The sequence below is a fragment of the Amblyraja radiata genome, chromosome 4 (assembly GCF_010909765.2).
Source record: "Amblyraja radiata isolate CabotCenter1 chromosome 4, sAmbRad1.1.pri, whole genome shotgun sequence".
Classification (NCBI taxonomy): Eukaryota; Metazoa; Chordata; class Chondrichthyes; order Rajiformes; family Rajidae; genus Amblyraja; species Amblyraja radiata.
In genome coordinates this window covers 110293183-110307271 of record NC_045959.1, presented here as the reverse complement: position 1 = coordinate 110307271, position 14089 = coordinate 110293183, and the positions used below count along the sequence as shown (strand labels likewise).

Genomic DNA, 14089 nt, shown 5'->3' with positions numbered 1-14089 from the left:
TCAACTATTTCCCTGTTTGGTTGATTCCAACTAGTTTGTCTCCATTGTATTTGGCACTCGTTAATCCTATTTAACCAAAAAAAAAGCCTTTGACCAAATTTATTCTTTTCTGTTGAAGTATCCATTAAAAACATGATCTGGCTAAGTTTTTTACAGATTATTTTCTCTTGCAAATTCTCACTGAACAAATGGATCCATTATTTAACGGCAGAGCTTTGTTATTAAGTTGATGAATTTCACACATTCAAATGTACCAATATCCTGGTGTCGGCATCAGCTCGTTACTTACATCAACTTTATTATTTAATATTTGATTTAAATAACAAATGGAGACGTGAAGCCACGATTCTATAAAACAAGCATCATGAAACGCTGTTCCATTAGCAAACTTGGCTGAATTGATTACTTATAATGATAAAAAATTACAGGGTTGTTTTTAAGAAAATACTATTGCGGTTGGGCTAATTTCAATGAAATAATTCGAATTTACCTTACTGGGTTTTTGTTGACAAGGGCCTGTCCCACTTACGCGATTATTTTCGGCGACTTGCCGGGGCCCGACATAGTCGCAGCAGGTCACTGAAATGTTTAAAATGTGCAAGTCAAGTCAAGAGAGTTTATTGTCATGTGTCCCAGATAGGACAATGAAATTCTTGCTTGCTGAAGCACAGCAGAGTATTGTAAGCATAAATACAGAACAGATCAGTGTGTCTATTAAGCATAGACCATATATATAGATATCTGTTTATATATATAAATAATATATATATAAATAAACAGATAATGTTGCAAATCCCGCGGCGACCACAAAAAGGTACGACTCTTTGTGCCACTACTCACGACCATACAGGCGTCACCCCGCGTAGCTTTTTCTGGTCGCCGCTGGATTTTCAACATTTTGAAATTGTTTGATCTGCTGCGACTATGACGGGTGCCGGCAAGTCGCCGAAAAATTCGTGTAAGTGGGACAGGCCCTTTAAGCTTCCTTTGTACAGGCCAACTCTATACCTTTTACTCAAATACTTTAAAGTAATTTTTCTCCAGTCAGTGTTTTGGGTCGTCAAGATGTAAATTCAAATGCTTGGAATTTGGTTTTGTATTTCCATATGACTACAAAATGTAAATTAAAAAAAAGTTGCAGCTGCTGGAAATTTGAAATAAAATCATTAAATAGTGGGAACACTCAGCAGGTTAGGCAGTATCTGAGGAAAGTGAAACTATGAACGTTTCATATATATACAAGACATTGGTGTGGCCGCATTTAGAGTATTGTGTTCAGTTCTGGGCACCATGTTATAGGGAAGGTGTTGTCAAGCTGGAAAGGGTTCAGAGAAGATTTACGAGGATGTCGCCAGGACTTGAGTGTCTGAGGAATGGGGGTAGGTTGAGCAGGCTGGGACTCTATTCTTTGGAGCGCAGGAGGATGAGGTGTGATCATAGAGGTGTATAAAATCATGAGAGGAATAGATTGAGTGGACGCATAGTCTCTTGCCCAGAGTAGGGAAATCGAGAACCAGAGGACATGGGTTTAAGATGAAGGGGAAAAGATTTAATAGGAATCTGAGGTAACTTTTTCCACACAAAGGGTGGTGGGTGTATGGAATGAGCTGCTGGAAGAAGTAATTGAGACGAGGACTATTGTAATGTTTCAGAAATAATTAGACAGGTACGTGGGTATGACAGGTTAGGAGCTTCGACTGGGAGTTTGAACTGGCCCGTTCGCGGGGCTCAGATTCAGCCGCGGGACTGACTGACTTACCATCACCCGGCGGGGTCACCACATCGGAAGCCTGCATCGCCTCAATGCAGGGGGAAAACAAGGAGGGAAGAGACAAGGACTTAATACTTTTTGCCTTCCATCACAGTGAGGAGGTGCTTGGTAGACTCACTGTGGTGGATGTTAAATTTGTGTTTATTGTGTGTTTTGTTATTTTATTCTATGTTATGACTGTAAGGCATGAAATTTTGCAATAAAGGATACTTGACTTGAGGGCTTTGGACCAAGGGCAGGCAGGTGGGACTAATGTAGATGAGACATGTTGGTCAGTGTGGGCAAGTTGGGCTGTATGATCTAGAACTATATTGCCTGATTTGCTGAGTGGTTCCAGCACTAGTTTTTATTGATCCAGTTACAGATCATGGCATCTTTTATTTGCTGGACATATTTCACCATGTGCAATGTGGTACATTTATTGTGCTCTGCAGGACTTGAAGTTAACCAGAGTACACCTGATTTTGAAGGCGAAGAAGATGGTCATGAAAATTTTGATGAACTATGCTCCAAGAAGAAAAAGAAATCCTCAAAGAGAAGGAAGCGCTAATTTGGAGCCAATTTTGTATGGTGGGATTTAGTGTTTGTGGTGTCAAATTTTTGTACTTATTCACCTTGCACCTGCAATGTCCTTTGCTCCTTCTGTATGTTCTTGGATATTTGGTAGGAATCTTTTTTCACTTTTTACCAATTTAGCAGAGATTGAATTGTGCAAAAAGGCCATGTTTTTGTACCTGGTCGCCAAGGTTGTATGTTTAGTTTGCAATTTTCTTTACAAAATAATTTTTTTATCACTTGTCAATTTTTCTGTCCTTTGAATTCTGACGTACAATTGATATATCCTTAAAAAACAGATATTTTCGTATCAATGTATAATTCCCATCCTTGAAATGTTATAGAAGAAGGAAGCATTGATAGTATTAGTGCAAGAATGCATGATCCCACTGAAGCCATCTATTCTAAGATGTAATCAAAATCTTCTCTCAGCAATCTGCTGAACTCTCCTAACTTGGTCATTTCCCTTTATCACTCAGCTCTAGGGCCTCATAATGGGAGAGAACACAGTTAATATTCTAAATGTGTTTGAAGGCTTTTATTTCTTGATATCGCAGTTAAAATAGACTGTTGTATATTACATTTGACATCATTTTTTTGGAAATGTATACGAAACTTCAAAGATGAAAACTTTGTAAATTTATCACTGAAGCATGTTTAATAGTTTTAAATGTCTTTCCATAAAATTGGAAAAAAATATTTGTACATAGATCATTTGGACCAAATTGCTTTAAAAAAATCAATTTTAGCCTACGATTACCAAAATATTGAGGTAGGTCTACGATAGACAATGACTTAAATCATTCAATTGGTGAGGAAGGTGGAGGTTGGGAAAATGGTTTGTATGAGTCTGTTCAAATAACACAGCGTAAGGAGATTTTCCCAAGGTCTGGAGTTACAATAATATTGTTTAAATTAGGCAATAGAACTGTTTATGTTGTAAGAATCTAGAGAGATTTCAAGAAAAATATGGGTAGATTATGTGGCTTTGAGGTTGAAATAAACATTTTATATTTTAATATTTTTCCCCAGCAAATAGTGTGTGTGTGTGTGTGGGGGATGATGTTTCACCAGCAGATTAAACAGTTGTGTAATCTTTATTTTTATTGAGGAGAGTTTTTCAATACAGTTTGTAGTAATTGCTCCAAAGATTATTTTTTTTTAAATCTGCAAAAATGTAGAACTGAAGTAAAACATTTTCGACAATGTATAATTTTATTTCACAGTTTGCATTAATGTCCACTCAATTAAAAAAAAATCTTAAACAATGGGAATGTATCCAGTAGAATGTTCTTCATCAATGACCTGGGGGGAGTGATTACTGGATCTCTTTCTGTGAAATAAGGTGTTGAGATAACTTTTTGTGAAACACATTTTTCGTAATGCATGCTCCTAAATCCATTGGAAACATTTATTTCATAATATTTCATGTGATTTCATCCTGAGCAGATATACCGAGGACATTGTGGAAAACCAGAGAGGAAATTGCAGGAGCCTTGGTTGAAATTTACGAGTCGTCATTAGATGCAGGAGAGATACTGGAAGACTGGAGGGTGGTAACTGTTGTACCTCCATTCAAAAAGGGCTGCAGGGAAAATACTGGGAATTACAGGCCAGTGAGCTTAACATCTGTAGTTAGAAAGTTACTAGAGAGTATTCTGAGCAATGGGATATGCATGCATTTAGCTGGACAAGGGCTGATTAGGGATAGTCATCATGGTTTTGTACGTGGGAGGTCGTGTCTCGCGAATCTGAGTTTTTTTGAAGATGTGACCAAAAAGGTTGATGAGGGCAGAGCTGTAGTTGTTATGTATGGAAGCTAGACACAAAATGCTGGAGTAACTCAGCGGGTGAGGCAGCAGAGAAGGAATGGGTGATGTTTTGGGTCGAGACCCTTCTTCAGACTGATGGACATCAGCAAAGCATTCGACACGGTTCCACATGGTAGGGCGCTCTGGAACATAAGGAGATCTGGATCCAAGGATCAAAGAAATCTGGGATCCAAGGAGAGATAGTTGAATGGACAGGAAATTGGCTTCATGGAAGGAAGCAGAGGATGATGGTGGAAAATTGCTTCTCGGTCTGGATGCCTGTGACTTGTGGTGTGCTTCAGGGTTCGGTGGTGGGCCCGTTACTGATTGTCATCTATATCAATGATTTGGATGAGAACGTACATGGCAAGATTAGCAAGTTTGCAGATGATACAAAAATGGGTGGTATTGCAGATAGTAAAGATGGTTGTGAAAAATTGCAGCAGGATCGTGATTGTTTGGCCAGGTGGGCTGAGGAATGGTTGATGAAATAGGGATGTTGCATTTTGGAAGTCTAACATGGGCAGGACCTACACAATGAATGGTAGGGTTCTGGAGAGTGTTATAGAGCACAGGGATCAAGGAGTGTATGTACGTAATTCCTTGGAGGTGGAGTCGCAGGTAGATAGGGTGGTCAAAAGGCTTTTGGCACATTGGCCTTCATCGATCAAGGTTTGAGCCTAGAAGTTGGGAGGTCATGTTGCAGTTATAAGGACGTTGGGGAGGCTGCATTTAGAGTATTGTGTTCAGTTCCGGGCAACGTGTTATAGGAAAGATGTTGTCAAGCAGGAAAGGGTGCAGTAAAGATTCACGAGGATGTTGCCAGGACTAGAGGGTGTGAGCTATAGGGAGAGGTTGAGTAGGCTGGGCCTCTATTCCTTGTAGTGTAGGAGGATGAGGGGTGATCTTAGAGGTGTATAATATCATGAGAGGAATAGGTTGGGTGGATGCACAGAGTCTCTTAGCTAGAGTAGGGGAATCGAAGACCAGAGGACATAGGTTTCAGGTGAAGGGGAAGGATTTAATAGGAATCTGAGGAGTAGCTTTTTCACATGAAGGGTGGTGGGTGTATGGAATGAGCTGCCAGAGGAGGTAGTTGAGGCAGGGACTATCACAATGTTTAAGAAACAGTTAGACAGGTACATGTTTAGGGCAGGTTTGAAGGGATATGGGCCAAACGCAGTCAGGTGGGACCCGTGTAGACGGAACATGTTGTGGTCAAGTTGGCCAGAAGATCCCATTTCCATGATCTATGACTCTATACAACCTTACTCATCCAAAAGAATCAAACTTGCTGCAAAAAAAAGTGTAATGTTGATTGACAATAGATAAGAGGTGCAGGAGTAGGCCATTCAGCTCTTCGAGCCAGCACCGCCATTTAATGTGATCATGGCTGATCATCCCCAATCAGTACCCTGTTCCAGCCTTCTCCCCATATCCCCTGACTCCACTATCTTTAAGAGCCCTATCTAGCTCTCTCTTGAAAGTATCCAGAGAACCGGCCTCCACTGCCCTCTGAGGCAGAGAATTCCACAGTCTCACAACTCTCTGTGTGGAAAAAGTGTTTCCTCATCTCCGTTCCAAATGGCTTACACCTTATTCTTAAACTGTGGCCCCTGGTTCTGGACTCCCCCAACATCGGGAACATGTTTCCTGCCTCTAGCATGTCCAAACCCTTAATAATCTTATATGTTTCAATAAGATATCCTCTCATCCTTCTAAACTCCAGAGTATACAAGCCCAGCCACTCCATTCTCTCAGCATATGACAGTCCCGCCATCCTGGGAATTAACCTTGTAAACCTACGCTGCACTCCCTCAATAGCAAGAATGTCCTTCCTCAAATTAGGGGACCAAAACTGCACACAATACTCCAGGTGTGGTCTCACTAGGGCCCTGTACAACTGCTCCTATACTCAACTCCTCTATTTATGAAGGCCAACATGCCATTCGCCTTACTCACTGCCTGCTGTACCTGCATGCCCACTTTCATTGACCGATGAAAAAGGACCCCCAGATCCTGCCGCACCTCCCCTCCTCCCAACTTGACACTATTTAGATAATTGAATGCATGATACGTTATTGTCACATGTACCTAGGATATCTCGTCAGAAGATGGGTCTCGACCCGAAATGTCACCTTCTCTCCAGTGATGCTGCCTGTCTCGCTGAGTTACTCCATCTTTTTGTGTCTATCTTAAGGGCCTGTCCCACGAGCATGCGACTGCATGCGGCAAGCGCGACCTAACGTGGTCGCTTGAGCCGTACGGCCTCGCGGGGCCGGTCCCACTTCGATCGCCGGAGCCGTATGGAGTTGTGCGGAGCTGGTCCCGCGGGGCTCCGAAAAACTGACCGTATTCAAATATTCCGCGCGGCAACGGCCTGCCGGCCCACAGCCGCCTCAATGCCGTACGCACCGCCTCGACGGTCGTGCGCAGCGTCTAGACGCCGTACGCAACGTCTTGACGCCATACGTCAAGCGCGAATTTCCCGCGGACTTCACTCGAACTTCACGTCACTCACACGACCTCCGCGCGGCCCCCGCTTCTGCTTTGGTCGCGCTTGCCGCATGCAGATCGCATGCTGGTGGGACAGGCCCTGTACGGGGATCACTCGACCTCCGCGCGGCCCCCGCTTCTGCTTTGGTCGCGCTCGCCGCATGCAGATCGCATGCTGGTGGGACAGGCCCTTTAGGGTCTCTAGCTACAGTGAGAAGCTTTGTTTTGCATACAACAAAGGCAGTACACAAATGTGGCCACATGGTGGCGACAACAGACACAAGTACCGAACATCCCTATTCAGTGCCTGCCGCCAATTAGATTTCATTCATATGGCATTAACTAAAAATAACTTTGAAATAAGTTCAGAGATGCTGCCTGACCCACTGAGTTACTCCAGCATTTTGAGTCCATCTAATGCGTACTGCAAGCAGTTCTGGTAGGCATCTGCAGTACAGAGTAGCTATGTTACATTCAATTCCCATTATTTGAGCAGACCTTCCTGTGTGGGCGGGGGCGTTGTGGGTGTGGGGGGAGGGTAGAGAGTTCGGAGAAAAGACGGGGGGGCAGAGCCACGGGGAAGAGGGTGGCATCATGGGGGAGGGGGGGCAGGAGCCAGCGAATGGGACCAGAGGGGAAGGGGCTGGAGGGCGGTGCAGTCAGGACTCAGCGGGCGGCACCAGCAGCAGAGGCCACGGACGCAGACCCAAGACAGGGCGGGTACCGATCCGAGCGAGGCAGTGGGCTGTCGCTGACCCGAGTGAGGCCGCCCGCGGGCCAACCCGAGAGAGGCCGCATCTTCTCCCCCCCCCCCCCCCCCCCAGCCCTTGCGAAGAATCAGCGGTTGATGAAGTTAAAACCATTGGGGAGGTGGAGGGGGCGGCATCTCCCCCTCCCCTTGCAGGGGCATTGTGACGTCACTCGAAGCTTCTTGAAGAATCTATATGAGTTTTTCAAAAAGGCCGTTTTGGCTTTTTTTTACTTTAATGATGAATAACTTTTTAAATATAACATGAAATGTGAACGGAACCTGTTTATTGTGTTGACCGGGTTAATGTGAGTAATAGTCTGTAAAAAAATCAACTCCAGCGCGTAGTGTTTTGACAAAGGTAGAAAAACACATTCAGAATCACACACATACACACACACGTATACATACACACACACGTATACATACATACACACACACACGTATACATACATACACACACACACACGTATACATACACACACACACACGTATACATACATACAAGATGAGACTTTTGTAAATATATACTAGACTAAATACAGTCAAGCTTTCTACTGACTGCAGTCTGTTTTGTTAGTAGTTTCCAATGTAGAGTAGCGATGTTGCATTCAATTGTATTATTTAATCGGATTGTTAAAACAACAGGCTGAAAACTAGTTTTGTTAATGTATTTCATGATACTTCACCGATTTGAAACGTTTATTTGGTTGTACAACCTTCCTAGGAAAGGTTATTGCCAACCGTATGAAACTGCATTCTACTTACTGCCAGCACCTTTGTTAGACGTTTCCAATGCAGACTATCAATGTTACATTCAATTGCCATTATTGGAGCAGACCTTTACAACAACAGATTGAAAGCAAGTTTTTCTAATGTAATTGATGGTGCGGCATCGATTGGATATGTTTATTTAATTTATTCAGTTGTACAACCTTCCTAGTGTGAGAAAAGGGTTAATAGAGATGGTTGATTTATACTAGAACTCTGAAATATAACTTAGAAAGAAATAAGATGTCAGCAGAAGCCAGACTGCTGGTAGGAGATAAAGTAACAATATACAGAACAGAGAGAAATTCTAGATAAAAAGTAGCAAATAGAAAGACTTCAGCAGGAGTTTAAAAAAAATTAGAACAAAGGGGAGAAGGACACGAGGTTACGCTCAACTACGCATGCTTGATGAGATAACATGAATATTAACACACACCTACTATGACAAGATGCCTAATTTAAATGCACATGCGATGCATGATATGGGAGGTGTCTTGGACGTTGGGTGGGCGTTCCAGGACGTTCTCGTGGGAATCTGGGCTTTATGTTATGATTACAAGAAGCTCAATGGGGAGGGATGAGGGTGTGACAATAGTAAAATGAAATGTATAAAGATAGAAGACATCCCGATCCTCGGTGTGTCTCTAGAGGGCGATAGAGGAGAGACACCCTTTTCTGCGCAGAAATGTAATAAATGAGATAAACTTGTTTCTCTGACTTTGTCTCTGAGCATTTGTGAATTTGAATCTCACACTAGGAACAGTGTAGTTAATTGACGCTGCATCAACTGCAGTTATTTATTTGATTACAGCAGCCTGGACTGAAATGTTATTGCAAGATGAATGGAAATGAATGCTGCAAAGAGTCCAATTCATGTTTCCAAATCAGTGGTGTTATTTTTTAGAAACAATAGCTATTATCTACAAAGTAATTGGTAGTAAATTGCTGTAAACTAACTTTTCGGATGTATTTCATGATGCTGCATCAAAAGACAATAGGTGCAGGAGTAGGCCATTCGGCCCTTCGAGCCAGCACCGCCATTTAATGTGATCATGGCTGATCATCCCCAATCAGTACCCCGTTCCTGCTTTCTCCCCATATCCCCCAACTCCGCTATTTTTAAGAGCCCTATCTAGCTCTCTCTTGAAAGCATCCAGAGAACTTGCCTCCACCGCCCTCTGAGGCAGAGAATTCCACAGACACACCATTAGAAAAAGTGTTTCCTAATCTCCGTTCTAAATGGCTTACTCCTTATTCTTAAACTGTGGCCCCTAGTTCTGGATTCACCCAACATCGGGAAGATGTTTCCTGCCTCTAGCGTGTCCAAACCCTTAACAATCTTATATGTTTCAATGTTATATCCTCTCATCCTTCTAAACTCCAGAGTGTACAAGCCCAGCTGCTCCATTCTCTCAGCATATGACAGTCCCGCCATCCCGGGAATTAACCTTGCTGCACTCCCTCAATAGCAAGAATGTCCTTCCTCAAATTACGGGACCAAAACTGTACACTATACTCCAGATGTGGTCTCACTAGGGCTCTGTACAATTGCAAATGGATCTCTTTGCTCCTATATTCGATTCCTCTTGTTCTAATGACAATAAAGGAATCTAATTCTAATTCTAATTCTAAAGGCCAACATGCCATTCGCTTTCTTCACTGCCTGCTGTACCTGCATGCTTCGACTGCAGTCATTTATTTGGTTGTAGTACCTTGCCCTGCAAAGTTACTGCACGATGAATGGAAATGAATGCTGCTTGCTGGAAATAGGTGAATTCAGTGTTTCTAAAGCAGTACAGTTGATATTCACACAATGGCTATTCACTAAATCTTTGTTAGGAATATAAAGTGTTGTAAGCTAACTTTCCTGTTGTATTACAGGGTGCTGCGTCAAACTGAATAATTTATTTGATTATAGCTCCTTACCCTGAAAAGTTATTTAAAGATGAGAAGGGCAGCACAATGGCGCAGCGGTTTAGTAAAGCAGGAAGGTCTGAAACGTCGCCTATTCTTTTCTCCAGAGATGCTGCCTGACCCACTGAGTTACTACAGCACTTTGTGTCTATGTTCAGTATAAACCAGCATCTGCAGTTCCTTCCTATACAAGACTGTTGTAGAATTGGCTGATCATTGGTGATCAGGTTCCAATGTTCTATAGATTCAGGATCAGTTCCTGTGGATTGGAGGGTAGCTAATGTTGTCCCACTCTTTAAGAAGGGCGGCAGAGGGAAAACAGGGCATTATAGACCAGTTAGCCTGACGTCGATGGTGGGGAAGATGCTGGAGTCAATTATAAAAGATGAAATAGCGGCACATTTGGATAGCAGTAGCAGGATCGGTCAGAGTCAGCCAATCTTCTGGAATTTTTTGAGGATGTGACCAGGATAATGGACAAGGGAGAGCCAGTGGATGTAGTGTACCTGGACTTTCAGAAAGCATTTGATAAGGTCCCACATAGGATATTGTTGGCAAATTAAAGCACATGGTATTGGGGGCAGGGTGTTGACATGGATAGAAAATTGGATGGCAGACAAGAAACAAAGGGTAGGAATTAACGGGTCCCGTTCAGAATGGCAGGCAGTGACTAGTGGGGTACCGCAAGGCCCGATGCTGGGACCGCAACTATTTACAGTATATATTAATGATTTGGATGAAGGGATTAAAAGTAACATTAGCAAATTTGCAGATGACACAAAGCTGGGTGGCAGTGTAAGCTGTGAGGAGGATGCTATGAGGATGCAGGGTGACTTGGACAGGTTGGGGAGTGGGCAGATGCATGGCAGATGCAGTTTAATGTGGATAAATGTGAGGTTATCCACTTTGGTGGCAAAAACAGGAAGGCAGTTTATTATCTAAATGGTGTCAAGTTGGGAAAAGGTGAAGTACAACGGGACCTGGGGGTCCTTGTTCATGAGTCAATGAAAGTAAGCATGCAGGTACAGCAGGCAGTGAAGAAAGCGAATGGCATGTTGGCCTTCATAACAAGAGGGGTTAAGTATAGGAGCAAAGAGGTCCTCCTGCAGTTGTACAGGGCCCTAGTGTGACCACACCTGGAGTATTGTGTGCAGTTGTGGTCCCCTAATTTGAGGAAGGATATTCTTGCTATTGAGGGAGTGCAGCGTAGGTTTACAAGGTTAATTCCCGGGATGGCAGGACTGTCATATACTGAGAGAATGGAGTGGCTGGGCTTGTATAATCTGGAATTTAGAAAGATGAGAGGGGATCTTATTGAAACATATAAGATTATTAACGGTTTGGACATGCTATTGGCAGGAAACGTTCCCAATTTTGGGGGAGTCCAGAACCAGGGGCCACAGTTTAAGAATAAGTGGTAAGTTATTTAAAACGGAGACGAGGAAAAACGTTTTCACACACAGTTGTGAGTCTGTGGAATTCTCTGCCTCAGAGGGCGGTGGAGGCTGGTTCTCTGGATGCTTTCAAGAGAGAGTTAGATAGAGCTCTTAGGAATAGTGGGGTCACGGGATATGGAGACGGGAGGCAGGAACGGGGTACTGATTGTGGATGATCAGCCATGATCCCACTCTCACCATCGACGGCACCACTGTCTCCCCATCTCCCCAGGCCCGCAACCTTGGCGTGATCTTCGATTCCACCCTCTCCCTTGAGCCTCACATCCGCCATGTCATTAAAACCTCCTTCTTTCATCTCCGCAACATCGCCAAACTCAGACCCTCTCTCACACCGCCCGCTGCTGAAAGACTCATCCATGCCTTCATCTCCTCCCGACTGGACTATTGCAACTCACTTCTCCTTGGCATCAGCTCCACCTACATCAACCGACTCCAACTGGTCCAGAACGCAGCTGCCCGACTCATCACCCACACCAAATCCTGGCATCACATCACTCCAGTCCTCAAAAAACCTCACTGGCTTCCCATCTCCCACCGGATCACCTACAAAATCCTGGTCCTCACCTACAAAGCCCTCCACCATCTGGCCCCACCATATCTCACTGACCTCCTCTCCCCCTACCAACCCTCACGGTCCCTCAGATCCACATCAGCCGGTCTCCTCTCCATCCACAAGTCCAACCTCCGCAGTTTTGGGGACAGAGCCTTCTCCAGGGCAGCTCCCAGGCTCTGGAACTCCCTCTCCCAACTGATCCGCAATTCCGTGTCCCTCACCATCTTCCAGTCCCGCCTCAAGACCCATCTCTTCACCTCTGCCTATCCTTAGCCCCACGTCCCCGTCCCTTTTCATCTGTGCATTAATTGCCTCACACTGTGTTTTGTATTGAATTCTGTCTTTACTTTGTGTACTAGTCATGTCTCTACTATTTATTTAATTCCCCTTACATGTTTTTCCTCTACATGCTCAATTTTTGTAAGGTGTCCTTGAGACTCTTGAAAGGCGCCCATAAATAAAATTTATTATTATTATTATTGAATGGCGGTGCTGGCTCTGAAGGGCCGAATGGCCTACTCCTGCACCTATTGTCTATTGAAAGCGCATCAAGCTCTGACAATACAGTGTGTCAATCAAGTTCTGGCAATGGTGTTTGTTGCACACTATCCAAGGCACAAACTCGCATGGAGAGGGACAGCCATGACTAACTAGAACAGGTCTTTTTATCGAGTCCACACACAAAATTAGTTGTTCAGCCAGAGCTGAACACACTTCTCGGCATCTGCATACAATGGTATCTGTCTTGTCGCTTCTTGTACGTGGTGGTGGAAACGGGGCCGCGATGTGAACGCTCTTTCCTTGACCCCACTAGAACAGGTAAAAGTAGTATTAGTTTAAAAAAAAGTAGCTTCGAAAGTTCCAGAAAAGAGCAGCAAATTTGAAAAATCTGAAAATAGGGTGAAGTCACAAGAAATTCCAAGTAAAATCTGCTGGAGGAACTCATCAGGTTGAGCGTCAAGTCAAGAGTGTTTTATTGTCATATGTTCCAGATGGGACAATAAAATTCCTACTTGCTGCAGCACAACAGAATATGTAAACATAGAACATAACGGGGGAAGAGAAAAAAAAGCAAAAAGTTCAATATCGAATATAGTGCAATAATAATAGTCTTTTGCAGTTCAGAGCTCAGAGCTTATTTGTTGTAGTGTTTAATAGCCTGATGGCTGCAGGGAAAAAGCTGTTCCTGAACCTGGATGCTACAGTTTTCAGGCTGTCCACCATCTGAAGATGATCACCAGAGATGATCAATCTGATTGAATGGTGCCAGATAAACATTCTTGCTCTCAACATCAGCAAGACCAAGGAGCCGACTTGATTTCAGGAGGAGTATCCTGAGGGTCCATGAACCTGTCTTCATTAGCAGGATGACGGTGGAGAGAATAAATAGCTTCAAGTGCCTGGGGGCTCATGTTTTTGAGCATATGTCCTGGACCCACGGCATTGATGCAATCACAAAGGAAGCCCATCACATCCTCACAAATTTGAGGAGATTTGGCAGGTTGCCGAATGCTCTACTGAGCTTCCACAGGTTTAGGTTTATAATTGCCGTATGTACTGAGGTATAGTGAAACGCTTTGTCTTGCATGCTATCTAATGAAATCAGGTAACACTATACATAAATACAAGCCAAACTCGAGTACAATAGGTGGAACGAAGGGTGCAGAATATAGTTCTCAGCATTGTAGTGCATCAGTTCCAGAGAAAGTTGTGTCTGAAGAAGGGTCTCAACCCAAAATGTCACTTATTTCTTTAAGCCAGAGATGCGACCTGACCCGCTGAGTTACTCCAGCACATTGTGTTTAGTTCCAGAGACAAAGTCCAGTGAGGTGGGGGTGAATTGGATAGTACCCTAGCTATGGAAGGACCATTCAGAAGCTGTAACTGAGTCTGATGGTGCATGCTTCAAGCTTCTGTTGCCCAGTGGGAGAATTATGGGTTAAAAGATCTTAGCATTAGTACGTAAATTGGTTTAGTACATAGAATCAGTGGCGGACTGGCCAGGGTGTCAGC

The 14089-nt window shown here is 43.7% G+C and overlaps 1 protein-coding gene across 5 annotated transcripts in view; it reads left to right on the top strand.

Moving 5' to 3' along the window:
- The window catches only part of trank1 (tetratricopeptide repeat and ankyrin repeat containing 1), a 133391-nt gene extending 129791 nt beyond the window's left edge, over positions 1 to 3600 (top strand). For all 5 annotated transcript variants that reach the window (XM_033020218.1, XM_033020214.1, XM_033020216.1 and 2 more), the window contains one exon: positions 2206 to 3600. In XM_033020218.1, coding sequence (XP_032876109.1) covers positions 2206 to 2321 — 116 coding nt within the window. In that variant the 3' untranslated portion in view covers positions 2322 to 3600. The remainder of the gene's footprint in view (positions 1 to 2205) is intronic.
- The last annotated feature ends 10489 nt before the right edge of the window (positions 3601 to 14089 follow it).